Source organism: Melozone crissalis, unplaced genomic scaffold (genome assembly GCF_028551555.1).
Source record: "Melozone crissalis strain CALT ecotype California unplaced genomic scaffold, PUWL_Pcris_2 ptg000009l_1, whole genome shotgun sequence".
Taxonomy (NCBI): Eukaryota; Metazoa; Chordata; class Aves; order Passeriformes; family Passerellidae; genus Melozone; species Melozone crissalis.
In genome coordinates this window covers 15,194,945-15,215,969 of record NW_026535787.1, presented here as the reverse complement: position 1 = coordinate 15,215,969, position 21,025 = coordinate 15,194,945, and the positions used below count along the sequence as shown (strand labels likewise).

Below are 21,025 nucleotides of genomic sequence, written 5' to 3'. Positions count from 1 at the left end.
AAGAATAGACCAGGCACTGTCAGGAAGTTTCTACCAGTTACATTTTTACAAAACACTTCCTGAAATAACTTGAAGATATGGATATGAGAGCAGTTCAATTTGGTTCTGATAGTTTTTTGTCTAGTTTGAAGAGGAGACACATGAATAGATGAGTTAGAAGTGTAAGCTGTAACTATGTAAAAAGACATGTCTCTGTGTATTTACCACAGCAATGTAATGATTCACTTTCTGACCAGCACACTGGTTTCTATTAAGGAAACCAGCTAGTGTGTAGGATCAGGTTTATCTCAGTGTCAAGAAAGCTATTGCACAAAAATCACGTTAGAAAGGCTGTAAAAATCATTAGAGTTACTAAATCATCTGAAATGTAAATGAGGTTTGCAGTGATTTATGTACTGCTTGCATACTTACTGGGAAGAACTTTCCTCTGAAAAAGAAAGGAAAAAAAAAAAGAATTAGCACAAGAACAGTTTTCCTTAGCTGTTTTAAAGTTCTTTGAAGTAGTTATTTCTAGAATATTCAGCTCTTCAGTTTCTAGAAGGAGTTTCTGAACCAAATGTCTCTTTTTGGTGTAGTGAGTTTAGGCAGAAGAAAGATTAGGTTTCAAGGGTAAATGAAGCCCCAAGTGAACTCTAATGAGCAGCTCTGTTGCCTCTGGTAATTTCAGGCAGCTGACCTTTTCAGACCCCATGTTTGGCATCTATTGTTGCTGTGCTCAAGCCTATAGGTTCCAATGTAAAGGCTACAGAGAGGGTTGCTGGATGTTAAGCTTTATGCAGCAATCCCTAAAAGCAAACTTTTTCCATGACCCAGAGGAAGAAGACAGTTAATTTAATTTCCCTTTCATCAGAACTTAGTTGGTCAGGCACTGTTGACTAAAACAGGATTAATTTTATTTTGCCTATTTTGCCTTTCTTAGGCATTCCTTATCAAAACTAGGGTGGAGAGGTTCCAAGAACCAGAGTCAGGCTCATTGCTTTCCCTAGGTTGTTGTTTGGTAGCCTTAGCACAAACATCTCCATGTCATTTTCAAAGTACCTTTTGCAGTAGATGTTGGCAGAATAAAAATGTCTGCACAAAATATTGCTGTTTTAATGCTCTCCAGCTTTAGTACCATGGAGTTAGAACCTTCATGGAAAGGAGGGCATCATCAGAATAATAAAATTATGGAATTGTTTGGGTAGGAAGGGACCTTAAAGACCATCTGGTTCCAGCTCCCTGCCATAAGCAGGGACACCTTCCACTAGATCCAGTTGCTCAGGACTCCCTCCAACCTGTCCTTGAACACTTCTAGGGATGGGGCAGCCACAGCTTCTCTAGGCAAGAGAAAGTGTCATGGAAACACTGCTAAATAAAGACATTTTTTGACTCAAGGAAGGAGTGATTTTATTCTACTTACTTGCAAAGTAGCCCTTTTTTTGGGCATAGAATACTCCAAGGCCACACAGCACCATCACCAGAGCCACAATTACTACAGCCACAATGATACCACTTACATTAAGGTCATCTGTAATTATAAAGCAGAAGTCCTTTGTTCTAAATTGTAGAAATTTCCACTGGCTGGATTTTTCCCTAATTACCACAGGCATTTTTGTATCTATAGGTGATATGGATACAAAAATATCTATATATTTGGCTTTGGCCCAAGATGCATAAGTTAATTAGTAACAGTTAGATGTATTTAAGCAGTAAAAAGCACTAATGCGCCACAGCCACTTTAACACAAGTGCTTGGTACACATCAGCTGCTTAGTTTGGGTCAAAAGTAAGGAAAGAATAAGAAGGACCAAGGGATACATATTCCTTATCATATCTACCCCAGATAAGTATTACCCCAAGGCATACGTCTATGAGGAAAAACGTCTTGACATCTTTGTAAGTGTTAAAGCCAGTTTTTTCATAGTTAATTTGCTTAACACAAGTGAAACAGCTGATGGCAATTGAGTTCCACTTCTAAAGAACTCTTCATTTTTGGAAATGCAGTGATTTTTACATTTTTAAATAGCAAGGCTTTAAAAATACAACACAATAAAGCTGAGTTGCTTGAAGTTAAACTCTACACCAGGCTACTGAAACATCTGGCCATATTTATTTTTAAGGTGATGGCTTGACTTCAACCATGACAAAGACCACACCCATATCCTGATATACTCACTAAGAACTTCAGACTATCATACATTATAGGAAAACCAAAATTATTAAGAAGCAGAAAAATTTTCATAGGTTTTTGTTATGTTTCCAATTATCTGGATCCCAACTTTAAGCATATTTCGATATATAGTTGAGATTTTTACCCCAAAACCCCACCAAATTTTTGTACAATTTAGGCTGACAGCAATTTAGGTCTTAGTGCATATTTTCACAAAGTGATTCTATCTCAGTAGCTTGAGGAACATTTGCTCATAATCCACCAAGAATGCATTAAAACCCATGACATGATTTTCAGCTAAGTTCCATGAAAGCACCATATGGAACTTTGCAGTTCCATACACTTGGACAGGATCTTCCCTGCAGTAGTTATTAGGCTTTGTTACCATTTGCTTTCCTATGATATCTGCAAGAACCAGTTGTACACTTTGCAAAAAAAACCTCCTCACACATTTTGGGTTGTTACAGACTGTTACATTAAGATTTCCCATGAATGAATCCCAAAAGGAAGGCTTTATGTGAAGAAAACACCCCAGTGGACTGGCACACTTTTCTGTAAGCCTTCCACAAAAGCATTTGGAAATATTAAAGTTCTCATATGGCTGGTGATTTTCTGTGAATTCAGTGTTTGGCAATCTAAAAGCTAATTACTCTGATAAGGAACTTATTATTTCTCCTCCCCCCAAATACCATAATCAAATAAAAATATTTAAATCAATCTGGTCTTAGATTCTTAGTTGTACCATGCAATTACATAAATCCTACTGCAAGACTGTTTTCCACCATTATTTTCTTTAACACTTACCAACTTGCATTCGCTTCACTGAGCATTTCTGAGATAATCCAATCCCATTGGAGGCTTCACAAAAATACTCTCCAGTGTCATTCTTTGTAACTGTATTAAACAGCTGTTAAGAAAGAGTCCAAAATCATTACCAGAACAGGGGAAAAAAAATCCTGTAGGACAGAAATTTTGACATGTCAATGTAGATTTGTTTGTTTGAAATGAAACCCAAAAATGAAACCCAAATGAAACCCAAAAAACCCTGAAGGCCAGTAAGAAATTCTGGTCCATTTCAACCTTCTAACAGCTCCCTAGTCGCATTCCCTGGTCCTTCAACTTCTGCTTGTTGCCTAAGAGGTTCCTTTAGATGGACATTTAACTCAGTGGAGTGTATCTACAAGTGTATCATTTTCAGTGGACCAGAACTTTCCAATAATATCCACTATTTTAGACATGCTCTAATTTCAGAATACCCGAAATCAGTTTCTTCATTTTATCAAAACAACAACTCCATTAACTGATCCTTCAAAAAACTTGATGCATACTGCTTACGATGCATTGTCAACTGAAATTTTTCAGAAGCAAAGAGTTGTTTGGGTGGTTCTCAACCCTCCAAAATTTGAGCACTTTGTCTTCTTCCAACAGAGAAATGCTAAACCATACTATTTATCAAATACTACTACTGTAAAAATGAAAATGAAATTAAAATGAGACTGGCAGGACATCTCCCCCCACTACAGAAGAGCTTATCTGATGCTTGTTAGTTGGTGCAATAATTCAGAGCATCTTGCTCTCACATGAGCCTCACAGGAGCCTTGGTGAAGTAACTCAATCAGGACAGTTTATCTTGTAGTGAATTATTTCATCGCCGTGGGATTGATGCTTTCAGCTAACAGTAAACATCTTGCTGTGGAAGCAGGTATGGAAAGACAAGCTGGAATTTCTGACTGACATACACTTCACTTTACAAATTGTAAAAGCTACACCACATTTTCACAAAGCTGAAATCTTCTGCACATTCCCTGGAAATGCGTGGGGTCTCCCCCCCAAAGTCAGGACCCCACTTTGTGGTTCCTCTCCTGGGGGCTGAGTGTAAGGACTCTGTGTATGCTATCAGCAATTCAGTGGTAAGTTACACTGACTCCTAACCTATACTATTTCCTTGCCAGCTGTAGTATAGGTACCTTAATATCATGCACGGTTTTAGGTAACCTACTAGTAGTTCTTTTATTTTACAATGTGAAATAAATAACTGTTTAAGGCCTCTTGTCTGTTACTTTCTGCCAATTCAATCAGTAAATCATTTATGGTAGACCTAACTGTCCACTCTTAACAACTTGTGAGCCAGAGCCATTTAGGTGCAGGTCACCTAAGTAGAGCTGCTGCAAAAAATCTAAGCCTAAGGCAGGGCTTTTCTAAAGCTCTCACTTGATCTGTAACAGAGATGAATAGAAACTGACCTCATATCAATTCCAGTATTTCTATTTTCCTAATTATTAGACTTCTTAACTGTTTCTTTTTAATGTATGCCATACTTTGATATTTTGAGAAGTGATTAGTAAGTTTGAGTATCCATCTGATTTCCGTGATGAGCATTCAGAACATCTGAATGCTTAGTCATACTTCAGTTTCCATGTTTGATTTTGCACAAGAGTACTGTTCTTAGAGCAACTCTTCTGAAAAATCTCAGCTCCCTAAGTAGCATCAAGCTCTTTTGAAGGATCAGCTAGCGGGGGAAGAATGAGAGAGAGACACAACCCACAAAACAAACTATAACAAAAATGAAGAACTAAGCTTACTTACAGTCCCAACTTATTCCCCCTGACTTCACAGGTCCTGGATGGGAACTTGTAAATGGCACTGGACTGCAGAGATTCTGTACTGCCCTGAGTGCTGCACTCCCCTTGAAGTGTATGAAGCTACTATTCCAAATTTTAAAGTTCTGTCAAATAGATCTCAGTTGCCATACTGAAAGCTCATTCTTACTTGGCTTACTAGTTTACCAACTTACTTACTAGTTTACCAACTGACAAGGTAAAATTTGTCATGTATTTCTAGATTCTCAGTTATCACTACTGCAGCCTTGCACCTCACCCACTTTGTGTGTATCATTCAATGTCTATGGCTTGTCACTGGTTTGAGGCAGAACCACCTTCTACATTTCTCAGCACATTTCAGCATGATATTGACCTCCAACAAAAACCTTGTGAATTTTTGGATTTAGACCCCTGTGCATCATTTTACTGAACAGTAAATTTGGTTTCCTTGATAACTGTCTATGACAGAGTTGGTTATTACACTTACCAGAGTGCCAGACTTTTTATTCATGGTGTAAGTTATGTTTGCTGCTCTGGCACTGCCTGTTCCTGTCTTCTCCAGCAAGGCAACACCATTCTTGTACCACTGGTACTCAGATGGAGGGGAGCCCTCAGTTTCCTTACAACTCATCTGCACGACCGTTCCTGTCATTGCGGAGCTGGGTACCTCACACACTGGAGTAGTCGGAGCAACTGGACAGTGAAATTGAACTTGTTACACATGTAATTATACTGTCCTGTACACCTGTCAGAGTCTGAAATAGTTCATGCCTCAATCATTGATATAAAGTTTTGCCCATTATAACAAAAACTGTATAAAGAAGCTACAACCAAAGAAGCCTCCCTGAAGATACCTGACTGGGACTTTGGACTGAAAGTCAAAGTGCTGAGATTAAATAAAGTGAAAACTCATTCTTCAATCACCTGAAACAAGCAAGTAAACAAGGAAAAGAGTGTGAGCCAAACCCAGCTAAGAATCATCTCAGGCTTGCCTTGGGGTGAGGGAGGCCGTAGCCTGCCACTGATGGTGGAGACAGGAATGTAACATTTGGAATACAGTGAGGTTGATGCAGCAACAGCCAGAGTTTATTGATGTGTGCCCTCTTTGCGAGGGCTTTGAATTTCCCCTGCTTACAGATATTATTGGTCAAAGGTCTTAGCTCTGCCCAGCTCACTGGCCAATGATACAGGTGCATTCCTGGTTCAAAGGGATTGGCTGGGGTCCCCTTGTTTGAACTTGAATTCAGCCTATCAACTTAAAACCTGGGAACTTGTTTACTCCTTATTCTCTAACAAGCTAGGCTGGTTGAGTTGGTATCTGTTATGGCCTAATTATCCGTGCAGCTATAGCTGACCCATTTGTTGCACAGATTTCCATCCCAGCCAAGGTGGGGGCAGGAAGTTTTGGTGTGTTGTAACCTCTGCTCAGGGCCAGGGAACCCATCCTCCCTTACACAAACTGGCCATGGAACCCCCAGCCTTGGGAAGGCCACATCCACGGGATATTCACATGAGAGGCAGCTGAGGGGGTGCCTTAATCCATCAAAGGTCCCCTCAAGTGCTCCCCAGTGTCATTCCTGAAGCCTTGCACCCCAGAACTGCACATGATGCAACAAACCCAGTCTGTTGTAAGGGACAATGACAAACTCCCCCTGCCCCCCACGGGAGGAGCCTGGATTTTCCTACCTAGCCTGAGTGTATATTAACCAATCAGATTCTATGCTTTTCTTCTTCACCACCAAGAACACCAGCTGGAGAAGATCCTTGAAACATCACTGGGATCCATGGAGTGGTTGTATTTTCTTTATTCTGTCCCTGTTACTCTCAGTCTCTCCTACCTATTTCTTATTTCTCTCTCTCTCCTTCTCTCATATATTTACTATTAAATAAACCCCATACTATTGTCACTGGCATTTGGTCTCGTTTGCACCTTGATTTGGGCAGGGGTTGAGCACTTGGTAACTACTACATCAATGAAATGAAGAGTAGGAGAAGGGCTGGAAGGCACAACCCTGCTACTGAGAGCACAGTAAAATTTATGAGTTGCTAAAAATGAAAGAGGTGCTTACTGCCAGCCTCCCCCCACCATATGCTGTGTCATCCTCTCTCCAATCTGTTCACTTTCATCCAACCCCAGAGAGTTTGTTTCACTTTGTTTCTTGTATGCAACAGACAGAGATGGGATAACTTGGAATCTGTAGTCCAGCAATTGGCCCCTTCCCTACCCTAGTATTTAAAAACAGAAGTGAAGAAGAGGAAAAAAGATTTTTTGTATTAAAAGGAGTAAATTTTTGAGAGGTGAATGTCAGAAAGATTCACCGAGACACTGGCAGTCATCATAGGCACTATATAAACCCCAGTCTGAGGACCAAAAACCAATTGGCTACTACATTCCAGTTTAAATTAAAAATGAACATTCCCCCACACAGATGCAGGAGAACTGTTTGTTCCTTCTCCTATGAAGATGAACATCTCTTTTTTGATTTTTAATATGTGAACAGAAAAAAAACTTAATTTTTTATTTTTTGGTACTTAACATTATATAGAAGAAAAATAATGGTGAAGAGGCATCTGTGGAACATTAAAAGAACAACTGACACCTTAACTAGCGTTGATAGTTTTTTCTTGGTTGATTTTAAGATAAAAAGCAGAAATAAAGAAAGCCAAACGAAATACTGTCACATTAACTTTCAAAAAGGTTTGTAAGCAACACATGTCCCCCCCACCCTTTCTCCTATGACCTTGAAGACTTCAACTTTAAATTAAGAAGCCACATTTAAACAGGAAAGCTGTTGAGAAAGTAGAAGAAAGTGGGGTTACCTCATTGTTGATGCTAATCAGAAGTTCATGCATTTATCATCTTTTATGAAGAACACAAAAACTTTATGTATAATTTTTAATGATCAATTATTATTAGTTTTAATAGGACAAATATAGAATCTACAAAAGCAAGTATTTTATTTTGTCCCAGTACAGGTAAAAAAGGGAAACTATTGGCCTCTACCACTCATCCAGTACAACAAATACCAAATGCAATGTGAGAGCAATGTGCTCAATATTCACTTTTCCATAAATTCCTTAACTGGGAAAGAAAACAAAGACCCACAAAGAACGACTGCTCCCCAGTAGGGCACCACCATCTCTCCTGTAAATAAAGTCCACTGATTGCCAGCTCTCTGGCTGGCATTGCACAAAACCTCTCTCCTTCCAAAACCAGGACGAGACTGTAGCATCTTGGAACGAACTTCTGCTTATGAATATTTGATAAGTGCTGACAGATGCTGACTTTCCAGTGCCAAACACCATGATCATCTTATCCAGATTCTCAGTCACTGAGAAACTTCCTTTTTGAGAACTGAAACTCACTTTGATTTAATAAAACCATAGTTATGTCTCTTTCTAAAGCAAGTTTGACTTTTGCTAAGCTGTTTTGTGATGTAGAATGTTCATGTGCAAGTGTGTTTATAAACCCAGCCCGAAGAAGACCCAAAAACCCAGCACCCACACACTGTGTGGGCAGCCCTGCCTTCAACATCCCAACACCCCATCATCCCATCATCCAGTTTCTCTAAAAAGGCTAAGTAACAAAGTTTGTACCCAATACTGTGAGAGTAATAGTAGCCTCTCCCAGGCGTTGTCCCTCTTCACTCTTGGCACTGATTTCACAGCGGTAGGTCCCAGAATCCCTTCTAGTTACGTTCCTAATTCGGATTCCTGTGTTCAGCATCTCTGCTCGGCCTCGGAGATCACCTTCAGGGAGAACAGACAGAGAGGTTTCTGCTCTTTGCTTATAGAATCATAGAATCACAGAATAGTTTGGATTGGAAGGGACCTTGAAGATCATCTTGTTCCATCCCCACTGCCATGGGCAGGGGCACCTTCCACCAGACCAGGTTGTTCCAAGCCCCATCCAACCTGGTCTGGAACATTTCCAGGGACGGGGCAGCCACAGCTTCTCTGGGCAGCCTGTGCCAGGGCCTCACCATCCTCACAGGAGAACTTCCTTTGTATATTTCCTCTGCATATCTAACCAAAATTTCCCCTCCTTCAGTCTGAACCAAATATCTATGGCTCATTGGCTTATTCTGAAATCATGTACAATTTATTGATATTTTGTGTCATATTGTACATGAAACTATTGCTCATTAGGTCAGTGTTAGTTACCTATCAGCAAAGAGCAATATGTAATCTCCTTCTGAAAACAGTTTGAACCTTCCATTTAGTCCAAAAAACCACCCTCAATTCAAAAAACCTCCATTTGCCATATATTTTCCACTTGGAAGATAGAATGCATTTTTCTGCAGTTGTTTCAAGAAAATATATATAGCAGTAGTGAGGTGACTGAAAAACATCCCTTTCCACTAGAGACATGGCAATCACTAACTTAATTACATTAAAGAAAAATTTGCGAGTGAGACAAGAGCAGAGTATTTGACATTTTAACTTGGCAAGAAAAACTTGATGGATTTAGCAAAAATACTGCTATCAGACTTCTAACAATAAAGAAGTTTTTGTAATTCTACAGCTTATTATGACAGTTACATGCACACATGAAGCATGAGTTTCAGTGTTTCTCTAAATTAAATATATGCAGAAAAAACCAAGTTCATCAAGGTCGACACATCTGCAAACTAACAAAATCTCTGTGCTTTTATTTTACTTCTCAGCCTTCATTTATTGTGATCAGTGTAACAGAGACCCATATGTTCTCCAACATACAAAGCTTAAGTAAGTCCTTTTCAAAACATACAAAGAGAAATTCTACTTCTGAAAAGAACACAAATAATTTATAATATACAGCTGAGTTTATATTTTATGTATATAAAAAATGCTGAATTATTCATATCTAAGCCTCCTGCTTTACAGGAGGCTTCAGAAACCTCTTTTTAGGATAGGAGTGCAGAGCCTGCAGTAGTTTAGGGGAGTTTACATCCACATGTAATTTCATTGTTGAAAAATCACAAGAAATCTGCAGTATCATTTTTTTAGCCTTTAATTTTATTATATTTAACTTAATTAAAAGGTAACTAATAATTGATGATTTTAGAAATGCCTTTTTTACCCCAGAGAAGAGTTCTCTTTCTCAAAACAACAGCTCTTCTATATGAACAGCCAAGAGCCTTCTTGTTCAGTCTTATTGGTGTTGTTCCCCAAGAAAGAGTCAATAGCTATGCCAGAGAATGACATGTTAAACCATCCATTTGCAGTACTGTACCTGTAAATTCACTGTTGTAGTAGACAAATGAGACTCCTTGAGATTGGATTTTCTTCCACTCTATTCTTAAACTCATCCCTTTCGAAAATTTATGTTTGCAACTAAGAATAGCCTCTAGAGGGAAGAAAAAAAAAAAGACAAAAGGGAAAATTAGAGATTTTAGTATTGTGTTGATATACATTCAGGTTCCATGAAATTCATGTTCCTCCTTCAAAAGAACTTGTACAGTCAGCAATGGCCAGATCTACTTCTCAAAGTGATGCTTCTCCAGATTTACACAAACACAGTGGGGAAAAAGAAACCAGTAATTTTCTTATACTTCAGTGGCTTTTGGGTCAAACTTCAGATGCTGGGGATTCCCATGCTGAATAGGGTTTATGACTTTCCCCATCTAACATGGGAATATCTACTTTATCAATTACATTTTTTATTACTACCCTCATTTTAGTTTAAACAATTCTGAGCAGATCACCCCTAAAAAGGGGGACTCTGATTTTGTTGTAAACATATTTTTTGAGTTACCATTCTGAATTCAGTATCAATAGCTTTTTAGTTTAGATGTATAACTTAATGGAGATGAAAAATATTGCAGTAAGATGGTTTAAGAAACAAATGCAATATAGACCTTGCTACCTGTAAGCTACTAATTTTCCATTACAGGCCACAATATCCAGAGATAAAGCCTTTATAGGTTTGACAAGGCCTGTCTAGCTTTCATAATGCCAACATGCACTGCTCAAACACAATCAACCATCATCCTCCTTTCCAGTCTAAACAAACGATGCTGGAAGGTAATTAGGAGCTACAGACAGATCCACTCCCTTGCCCTTCAGAGTCTGATTTCCTAGGTCTGCTCTGAAAAGAAACAAAAACCCAGACTGGTAGCCTTGGTGATACCTCACAGGGGAAAAAAATATCCAGACTTGAAAGAAAAATTGAGGCAGGAGGGTGTTCCTTGCCAGAAACATGTTACACGTGCACTGGCTGTTTTGAAAAACATACTGTGCACTCAGGAAGTCTGAGGTTCCTGACTTCAGGTTGAGTGTATGGGTGGAGGCTTCCTGAATCTTAAGATTTGCTAGTTTCCTTCCCACTTTGTTTTTTGTATCCTTCTAACAAAGAAAAACCATCATTCAAGCTCAGCTTGCTTTTGCTACTGGCCTTGTGACAGCTGGCTTGTCAAATGGGCTGGTCTCTATTAGCTGACACAGAGACAGCTCAGCTGAAGTGTTCTCAGCTGAACAAGTCACCTCTGTCTCAAATGAGCTGTCCCTTTCTTGCATCCCACATGTTTTGGTTTCAGAAAAAAAACCCCAGCACTGATGCCCACCCACTAATCTTATTCAGAGAAAAGGAATGCATGGAAGAAAGGGAGTGTGCACAGAACAGAGAGAACATAATAAAATTGTCCTTAGTTATAGCTCCCCTCTCCTGCTTTTTCCCCTAATAATAGAATCAGGGAGGGGCATTTTCCAGACTTGCATTAAGGTAGGTCCACTGGATACTGTGCATCAGCACTGGTACTGCTAGGCCTGTAAAAACCCTCTGGAATCTTGGAGAGGTCTGCACAATACTTAATTTGGATTTACATCTGGTCTGGGGGCTATCATTGGTGATAGAATTATAGAATATCTCAAGTTGAAAGGAATGCCAAGAATCAGTGAGCCCAACTCCCTGCTCCTTGCAGAACTACCTAGAACAAAACCATGACTAGGAGCGTCACCTAGATGCTCCTTGAGCTCTGTCAGGCTTGGTACCATGACAACTACCCTGGGCAGCCTGTCCCAGTGCCTGACCATCCTCCTCTACAGTCAGAGGAGTTAGAGGAGAAAAGGAAAATGCTTTTCAGACCAGCTGCACTCAGTGGAATAGCTGTCCATTGGCCCTGCCATCCCTTAGTGCTGCTACACATGGAAAACTTGGCTTGGCATGTGGGCTGTGCTCAACTGATTCCATTCAATGTACAAATAACAAAAGAAAAAATGCAAGCCATATACCATATAAAAATACAGAGCCTAATCAAGCTTTAATATTAGCTGAGACGTTTTTCTCTGCTTATGCCTGCCTTGAGCTCTAAATGCATTCTGTCAAGAGAATACTTAACAGAAGTCTACATGACAGTTTTAGAGACCTCTAAAATATTTGATTATTACCTCAAAATGCTGAATAAGGTTTAAAGCTCAGAGAACAGTTTTTTTGATCCCAAATTCCCACCTCTCTCCACTCCAAGCAAATTCAAAAAACAAACCCACATAACAAATCTCACACTACAGTACTCCCCTTTCTCATCTACCCAGCAAACAGGTTTTCCTCTTTTTCTCTGCAAATTCTCCACCTCATTATTGGAAGCAATTTGCTATTTTATGTATGACATATATATATACATATATAACTATGTAAATAGCCATTACAGCTACTGACAAGTAAAAATAGCCATTCAATTATTGTTACTTACAATTTACTAACTTATATCTGTTCTTTCTAGTCCTTCACTTTTCTGTCTTTTAAGATATTTAATGTTTCTCCTTTCCATCAGCTCCCATGATATTGTGTGGAAGGAAACCAGGCAGAAGTTACAGGACTGACAAACAAGTCATAGAAGCACAGAACAGGTGAGGTTGGAAAGGATCTCCGGGGAGCACCTGGGTCAACCCCACCTCAAGTAAGAGAAAACGGGGACAAGACCAAGATAAGACAGAATCAGTGGAGAGAGTGGGCACAAGACCCCTCAGGAAGGAGCAAGAATACCTCAATATCTGCACAGCTTCTGTATACACAGTTTGCATGTATTGTGTATGTATTAAAAACTACCATAACAATGCCCATACTGTACCTTTAAACTCCTCTGCTTTTACATTTTTGTTATCTGTTTCAATGGAGATTCCAGACACATCAGGATCTGCAAGGGGACAGCAAAAAAAAGACAATTCAGCAATAAACATTTGTGATTTCACACAAAGCACATTGCTTGTGCTTTGGCAGCTACAAGCAACATTTCTGAGACCTCCTCACACTGTACAAGTTAGACATTGCCTACGAAAAAGAGTACAAACTAAGAGCTAGACTAGGGCTAGCCTTGAACAGTTCATCTTTTTTCTCCAGGTTCTGGCATTTGTAAAAAATAAGTAATTACTTTTTGCAATGGCATAATGACATTAACATGTAAGAAGTTCTATATAACCAGTAAAAATTTTATGCTATGGTAATTTCTGTTTATAACTGGGGAGACATCCATTAATCTATAAGTGTATTTTCCATAACATTCTTATTACAAGGCATGCATATTTTCTGAAGAATACCACTTACAGTTTCTACAGGGTAAAAAATATGTAGAGTAATTGGCAATTATCTCAAATTCTTCTTGAAATGGGAAGGAGGATAATAATGATTTATCTAGTTTTAACTCAAAGAAAGAAAAAATCCCCATATACTCTTGGATATTGTTGGAGGAACTGCAGGGGGTTCTTCTAAAATAGATGGCTGAGGATGGAATTGTGTGAAACGAGGCAAGTATTCTATCTGAGAATCATTTATTGGTAGTGAAAAGGATGTTGCCCTACTAAGGAAGAATAGAAAAGACAGAAAATGAACAAGGAGAAGGAAAAATGGGCAGAGAAAGAGGGGGGGGGCGACTGAGAGAAAAAATGGGCATTACCAGCAGAACCTCAGAGTGGGCCTCAATGTCCAGCTAGTCAGAGCTAAATGACAAAAAGCTCTGAAGCTTGTGACACAGTTAGTTTTATACCCCTGCCTCCTCCCAAAATTTGCAATGCTGTGAGGAGATCATTGGCCCAGTCCAACATTCCAGAACAACCCATTGTCCCTTCACCATCTGACTGGAGAACCTCTCTGGAGGTCAGTGTCCTTGGTGGCCTCCTACTGACAGCCTGTTATATGTGAGATGTGAGATGGCTGCCAGGTAAAGTCTCCTGAGAGACAGGGCTTTCCATCTTCTCCTAGCTGCCTCCTGCTGATCATGAAAGATTTTAAAATCATAGAAAATTCGGGGAGCTAGAAAGAAAGTTAGGCTTAGTAGGCCCTGGGAAAATGTTAAGGGTAGGCCCTGGGAAATGTTAGGCCGTGTGTTTGCTAGATCATGTGAAACTGCGCCTGTGTAATCAGTGTATGATAAATGATATGATTGTTAGATGTGATGATTACCTAATAGTTAGATGTAATTATTGTTTAATCATAAGAAGACTCATGAAAAACTTATGTTTGAGGGTTTCAGGGAGATCACGAGAAATCCATGCTCAGATGAAATCAATGTATACAATAGAACAATGTAAGTTTAATAACTAATATGTAAGTTATATAATGATAGAATACAAAACAAGTTCAGCTCAAAACCATGTTGGAGTCAGATTTGGGTCGGTGCACCCCTGCCACGCAGAGCTCTTAAATAAATGCACCTGCATATAATAATTCTGTGATTATGTGTTCCTGAATGCTAACACTGCAAGTAGCCCTTGTACAGCCCCTCTCCACACACCTCTGGTGATTTCAAACAATATTGAGATAGAACTCAGAATTAAATTGGTTCCTCACACTCATGTATTGGGAACACTGAAATTCCAGAAAGAACAAGTGAAATAACCACTAGACCTACATCAACCCCCACCAAGCTACCAGGAGTTGGGCACAGGTATTACAATTAATCCACATCAGGCTAGCAAGTGCTTAACAACAACTGAACACAGGTCTTTACACAGGTCTAGTTTTTTTGTTTCTTCCCAAAAGCATCTCAAGTTCTCTTGGTTTTGTACTAATTTTGAAGGTGCACAGACACTTCTACTAGACAATGCAGTCTATTTCCTCCGTCTGCATCAACCAACTGAACAATTGCTATAGTGGATATGGACAAGAACTTGGAACCTGTTTCCATCAATGTTTAGAAACTTGGTTAAAAATAATCTTATTTTGACTGATAGAAACTAGGAAAATGGCAAGATTAGATGTTCTTCAGCACACAGACCTCTTTGGTCCATCCCTAATTAATTTCTCTTTCTCCTGCTTAATGGGGAAGGAGTTGCACACACCCTAGCAGATGAATATCTAGTCTTGACCCGAAGACACAAACAAATTAACAATTTCTTGATACTTATGGCTGTTTTTTAACAGTTGATTACTTTTGTTGAAATTAGTGCCTCACTTCTGCCTTGAGTGAGTCCATTTGGGCTTTCAGTACTCAAAGTTTTGTTTGTTTGAAGATATCATCATAGAATCTCAGAGTGGTTTGTGTTGGAAGGAATCTTTAAAGGTCATCTAGCTCAAGCTCCCTGCAAATGAACAGGAACATCTTCAACATGAGTAGGTTGCTCAGAGCCCTATCCAGCCTGACTTTGAATGTTTCCAGAGATGGGGCATCCACTCTGTCTTTGGGTAATGTGTGTCAGTGTTTCACCACTCTCACTGTAAAACCTTTCTTCCTTATATCTAGTCTGAATCAACCCTCTTTTAGTTTAAGCCATTACTCCTTGTCCTAACCCACAACAGGCCCTACTGAAAAGTTTGTCCACATCTTTCTTGTAAGTCCCCTGTAGGTACTGAAAGGCTACAGTAAGGTGTTCCCAGAGCCTTCTCTTTCACAGGGTGAACAACCCAAATCTTCTCCTCCTATTTTCACAGGAGGCATGCCATATCCCCATGATTATTTTAATGGCTTTCTGGACTGGCTCCAACAGGTCCATGTTCCTTCTATGCTGGGAAGCCAGAGCTGGAAGCAGCCTTGCAGGTGAGGCTTCACCAGAGTTGGGCAGAGGGACAGAATTCCTCTCTTTCCTGCTGCCATGGGCCTTTGGAGGCAGCCCAGCACACAGGGGGTTCCTGGGCTCCCAGTGCAGCCTCTCACCCACCAGCACCCCCAAGTACTTCTTGTAGGGCTGCTCTGTTCATCCCCCAGCCTGGATCGATACCAGGGGTTGGCCTGACCCAGGTGGAGCACCATGAATTCAGTTTTTAAAACCTCATGACATTCCCATGGGCCAGTTTTTGAGCTAGTCCAGGTCCTTCTGGATGACAATCAAATCCTTCAAGTGCAGCAACAGCACCACTCATCTTGGTGTCATTAGCAAATCTGCCGAGGGTGCACTCAATCCCTTTGTCTATGTAAATAATGAAGACATTAAACAGCACTGATCCCATACACCAGAGTACTCTATCACAGTTTTCTTCTCAATTAAAGATCATTCCTTATGGTTTAAGTCCGACACAACACAGGGAATTCTTCATTCATTCTGTCCCTATGGCCTTTTTCCTCCTTAATTTTCTGGAGTTTTTTTCAGCATCTTTTAAAAATATAAATTACAGTTCTACAGGTATGTATAACCACTGCCTCAGAGTCATGGAGCACCACTCAGAAATGGTATCTGAGGCCCTGGCACTGTAGCAAGAGTTCATTCACTGTATATTGTGGTGGCTTGACCTTGGGTGGCTGCTGGACACCCACACAGCTCCTCCTCCTCAACATGACCAGGGAGAAAATAAGATTAAAAAGCTCATGGGTCAACAGAAAGACAGGGAGTCAGGGAGTTTAGTTAGCAGTTACCATTACAGACAAAGCAGACTAAATTTAGGAAAAAAAAATTAAATTTACTGCCAGTTTAAAACAGAGTAAATGCAGTAGTTGTGGGCATGTGCTCTTCTCTGCTGCTCCTTCCTCTGAATGTTCTCCCCTACTCGAGCATGGGCTGCTTTCTATAGGTCACAGTTACTGCCAGGAACCTGCTCCAACATGGATTCTCTGTGGTGCTTTCTCACTATCTCACATCCCCTTCCAAATATATGCTCAACAATTCCTGTGTCTAAAAGAACACAGTCTCACCTGACAGTGTAAAGTGAACTTTCATGTGTGCACATCACCAAAAGATCCAAATTGAGTATAGCTATTCTGTCTGTAATATGTTTTAATTTTATCCACTTTATGCTACCCCAAAAGTTATAATCAGAAGTTTGTAATATGAAATAAATAAGACATGAAGAATTCTAGCAATGAAATTTATGTACTCTGAGAATACTGAAATAGCAAAAAAATATTTGCACTACAAATAGCACTTAGAAATTTTTCCATCCCTCCAAGAAAGAAAACTTTCCTACTGAACTTTAAAGAAAGAAATTTTAAAAATCCTCTGTATAAGCCCTCTCATACCCTGCTGAAACCAAAGGAGGAAACCATTTCTCCAGCTCCTCCCAAAGCAATCATTTCTCCTGCAAGTCCATACATAGCCCAGCTCCTTTTTTTTTTTTTTGTTCAGGCAAGGTCTAGAATATCCTGGAATCAGTAAATAATTTTCTTTTTAACCTATTAAGTCCTATTTAGATTTATGGGAAGAAAATTGACACATGACTTTTACCCAAACCATATTTCTAGAACAATACCCCCCTTGCCCCCTCTTCCCCCATATTCTAGATGCCAATAGTTAACAAATCACATTTATCTATTGAAATAACATCTTCCTTCATGATGGGGAGGAGCATTTTATTCTGAGACAGACAACAGCTAACACTTGATAACATTTCAAAAAGAAGCCTTTCTGGGTGTTCAGTGTGTGGATAAAACCATTTATAAATTATTATCTCATCAGCCTCTTCTGTCTGGACACAGAACAGCTCTAGTACAGGCAATTCACCACTCTATTACATTCTCTGTTTCATAGGCCTGGAAATTTGTCCCCTCCTCATTAATACAGGCGTCATGTAGCTCATTGTCATGATCAAAATATTCACAGAATATGAAGCCAAAAATGGAAAACATATTTTATGACTTCTGGGGCAGGAGCACTATGGAAGTCATTACAGAATTACTTTGCATGCTTTTTATTGGGAGCATGCAACTGCACAAAGTCTCCATATTTACCCTTACATCAAAGGATTTATAGAATACATGAAGATTCTATTATACAATACAATTAAGGAGAAAATGTGAGAAAGAGGGGGAGAAAGGAGAGAAAGAAGTTCAACATACACACACAAACCACACATATACATGACTCTTTTCAAGAAGCTGTAGAGTTCAAACAGTTATGTAAGGCAGTGCAGAGACAGCTGACTATATTAAAACCATTATATATTCTGGTCAAGCAGAAAGACAGAAGAGGTGCTTAAAGCTAGAGCATCTCTTCCCTTAGACATCCTTTGAGAAATGTCTGTGTCAAATATTCAGAATCCATGTCTTCACCTTTGGATTTTAATTCACCATATAAAGAGCACTAGTGAAAAGATGACATATTACTGTACCAGTAAACCTTTTATTCAGGCTGCTTTTTAAAGATCAGGAAAAAAAAAAGAAAAAAAAAGCTGCTTTTACATGTCAGTAGCTATGTTTGTTTAGAAGTAAACTCCAAAACCCCACACTTTCCCTTTGATAAACACTCATGGCTGTAAACTGAAACTACTAGCTAGACCAATCATTAAGGAAAAACATATTAGTCAAATCAAATCAAAAGAAACAGTGTGCCTGGAAGAAATTACATGAGGACAGAGTCAAAACAAAGTTATAAGTACAAGAGAAAAAACAGTCTTGCGTTTGTTTTGCCAAGTTCTAAACAACAGGTGGTCTAAAGCAAAGTCTAACAAAGGGTTTCTGAGGATACTGTAAATTTAGGAAGTCCAGCATCTCAAGAATAAAGGCCAATTCTCTTACTGTCTTTCAGGACTTACTGAAGTCCCTGAAAGAGAATAGGAAACCAGACATCTGTTTAGTGTTAGCATCATTCAGACGTGACCACTTCAGGGTAAAGCCTCAACTACGTGATTAGGTGCTGATGCAAACTTCTCAGCCATGGAGCTACCTACCACAAGGCACTCAAATGATACCTGGAGTTTTGCCATTGTCACGTCATTTAAGCACACCTGTTTTGGCTCCCTTTTGCCATACTTCACAGGATTCACAGAATGACTATCTTGGAAGAGACCGTCAAGATCATCAAGTCCAGCCCATGCCCCAACACCTCAACTAAACCATGGCACTGAGTGCCACATCCAGTCTTTGTTTAAAAGTCAGGGATGGTGACTCCACCACCTCCCTGGGCAGACCATTCCAGTACTTTATCACTCTTTCTGTGAAAAACGTTTTCCTAATATCCAACCTATATTTCCCTTGACGCAGCTTGAGACTCTGTCCTCTCATTCTGTCAGTTGCTGTCTGGAGAGAGAGAACAACCCCACCTGGCTACAGCCACCTTTCAGGAAGCCGTAGAGAGTGATATGGCCACCCCTGAGTCTCCTTTTCTCCAGGCTAAACATCCCCAGCTCCCTCAGTTGTTCCACAGAGGGTTTGTGTTCCCAGCTCCTCACCAGCCTCGTTGCCTCCTCTGGACGTGCTCAAATGCCTCAAGGTCCTTTCCAAACTGAGGGGCCTAGAACATCTCACTGCTTCCCTCCATCTGGTCTCTTTGGCAGTGAGGGTCCCCCACCAAAAAGTGTAGAATCCAATGGATAATTATACATTTGAGCAGGTGGGAACACACAGGTACCTCCTGGCGGGGGGACAAGTCTGACACTGTCCCTTGCAAGACTGCAATCTGTTGCATCATGTAGGATCAGACACAGTGCAGGGTCTGGGGACCCCTTTGGTGGGGGGCCCTTGATGAGCCCTGACACCCCCTCAGTTGTCCCCACACCGATGTGGCCTTCCAGGGGTGGCAGGCCCCACAGCTGGGCCAGTCTGTCTGGTGGAGGATGGGTGATCACTGCATCTGGCCAGAGGCCATGGCACACACCAAAACCTCTCCTCCCTGCCTTGGTGCAGGGATCTGTGGGAGCCTGGCAGCAGAAAAACCTGGGGCTGGGGCTGGGGCTTCTACCCCAAAGGTGCTGGGTTGGCTCTGTCCTGGATGCTCTTCCAGATGCTTCCCACAATGGTGTCATTTTATCTCAATCTGCTTTAGGTGGTTTAACCCTCAGTTGAGGGTTTTGAGTCAGGAGGCCCATCCAGGGTGGGCTTTGCTGGTGCAGTGCTGTTATACATCTTTGCTGTAATAGGCAAAAGTCTTTCATAAAGATGTTTAAGCCATAAACCATAACATTTCAGTCTCCAACAAGGTCCCTTCAATCCAAACCATTCTGCGACCCTGTGATTAATTTAACAACATAAACACAGCATTAAGACCTCAAATTTTGAACAAGAGCTAGAGGAAGTTGTCCTACATCACTGGGGTGAAAATAGGCAAAAGAAACTAATTTTCAGTCACTCAGCTACCTTAATCCTCAGCTTTGTGGGGACTGTTAAGTGAAATCAGGAAAGCCAGCACATCTGTCATGGTGTCTTAGTTTTCAAGTTAAGGAAAAAAAAAAAGAAAAAAACTTTAAAGTAAAAGTAGCTTAACAAAAGGCTTTTGTTAAGACTTTTGAAGTTTTCAGAGCCAATTATCTAAAGTTATCAGTGGGAGTCCTAAGAATTTAAGGTTAATTTCATTTCAGAGCCCCAAGGACAGTTGGCTCTGGAAACAAAAAACATGAAGTGCTTGAAGAGAAGAAAGTGGAAGGGAAAAAAAGTCAAGTGGCACAGGGCAAGAAAGCAAGAGATTATTTAGGTCAGCCTTTCTGAAAAACTGAACACAGAAGTACAACAATTTTAGATAAACTCAACAGCCTCCTAAGTGCTTTTAGTAGTCCCCGACACTGAAAAAATACTGCATGAGAGGGGGAAATACTGAGGAAAAATTATAATTTAATGTTTTATGATTAATAATCAAAATGTAAAATTTAATTCCCTTCAATGTTTATTTTCCTTCCTTCTTTTCTACTCACACAGAAGAGAGGAAGGGTTTGAATGCACAGAACATACAACTTGCAAAGGTTCAATGTAGCACGGAGTTTATTCCAACAGGGAGACACCACAGAAAGCATGTGCTGTTAGCCAAATAAATATTTATAGCTTGCACTTTTACAAGTCTCAAAACACCAGTACTCCTCTTGTCTCCATGGCAATTCAGAGGGAGCTTCTGCAAATGGGGGATGGGGATTTGAACTAGTCAGGCTCTCAAAAGAAGCCTATTTTCCAGCCATCTCCTGGTCCTGCCCAGCAATGGTTTCCACAGCAACTCATTGGCAGCTCAAAGAC

At 40.1% G+C, this 21,025-nt stretch overlaps 1 protein-coding gene across 1 annotated transcript in view; it reads right to left on the bottom strand.

The window, feature by feature from the left end:
* Positions 1 to 21,025, bottom strand: part of JAM2 (junctional adhesion molecule 2) — a 36,136-nt gene that overhangs the window by 1,633 nt on the left and 13,478 nt on the right. The window contains exons 2-8 of the mRNA XM_054270395.1: positions 12,797 to 12,862; positions 9,964 to 10,077; positions 8,346 to 8,498; positions 5,236 to 5,441; positions 2,953 to 3,055; positions 1,400 to 1,507; positions 412 to 427 (exon numbers count right to left, since the gene is read on the bottom strand). Of these exons, the coding sequence (XP_054126370.1) occupies positions 412 to 427; positions 1,400 to 1,507; positions 2,953 to 3,055; positions 5,236 to 5,441; positions 8,346 to 8,498; positions 9,964 to 10,077; positions 12,797 to 12,862 (766 nt within the window). The remainder of the gene's footprint in view (positions 1 to 411; positions 428 to 1,399; positions 1,508 to 2,952; positions 3,056 to 5,235; positions 5,442 to 8,345; positions 8,499 to 9,963; positions 10,078 to 12,796; positions 12,863 to 21,025) is intronic.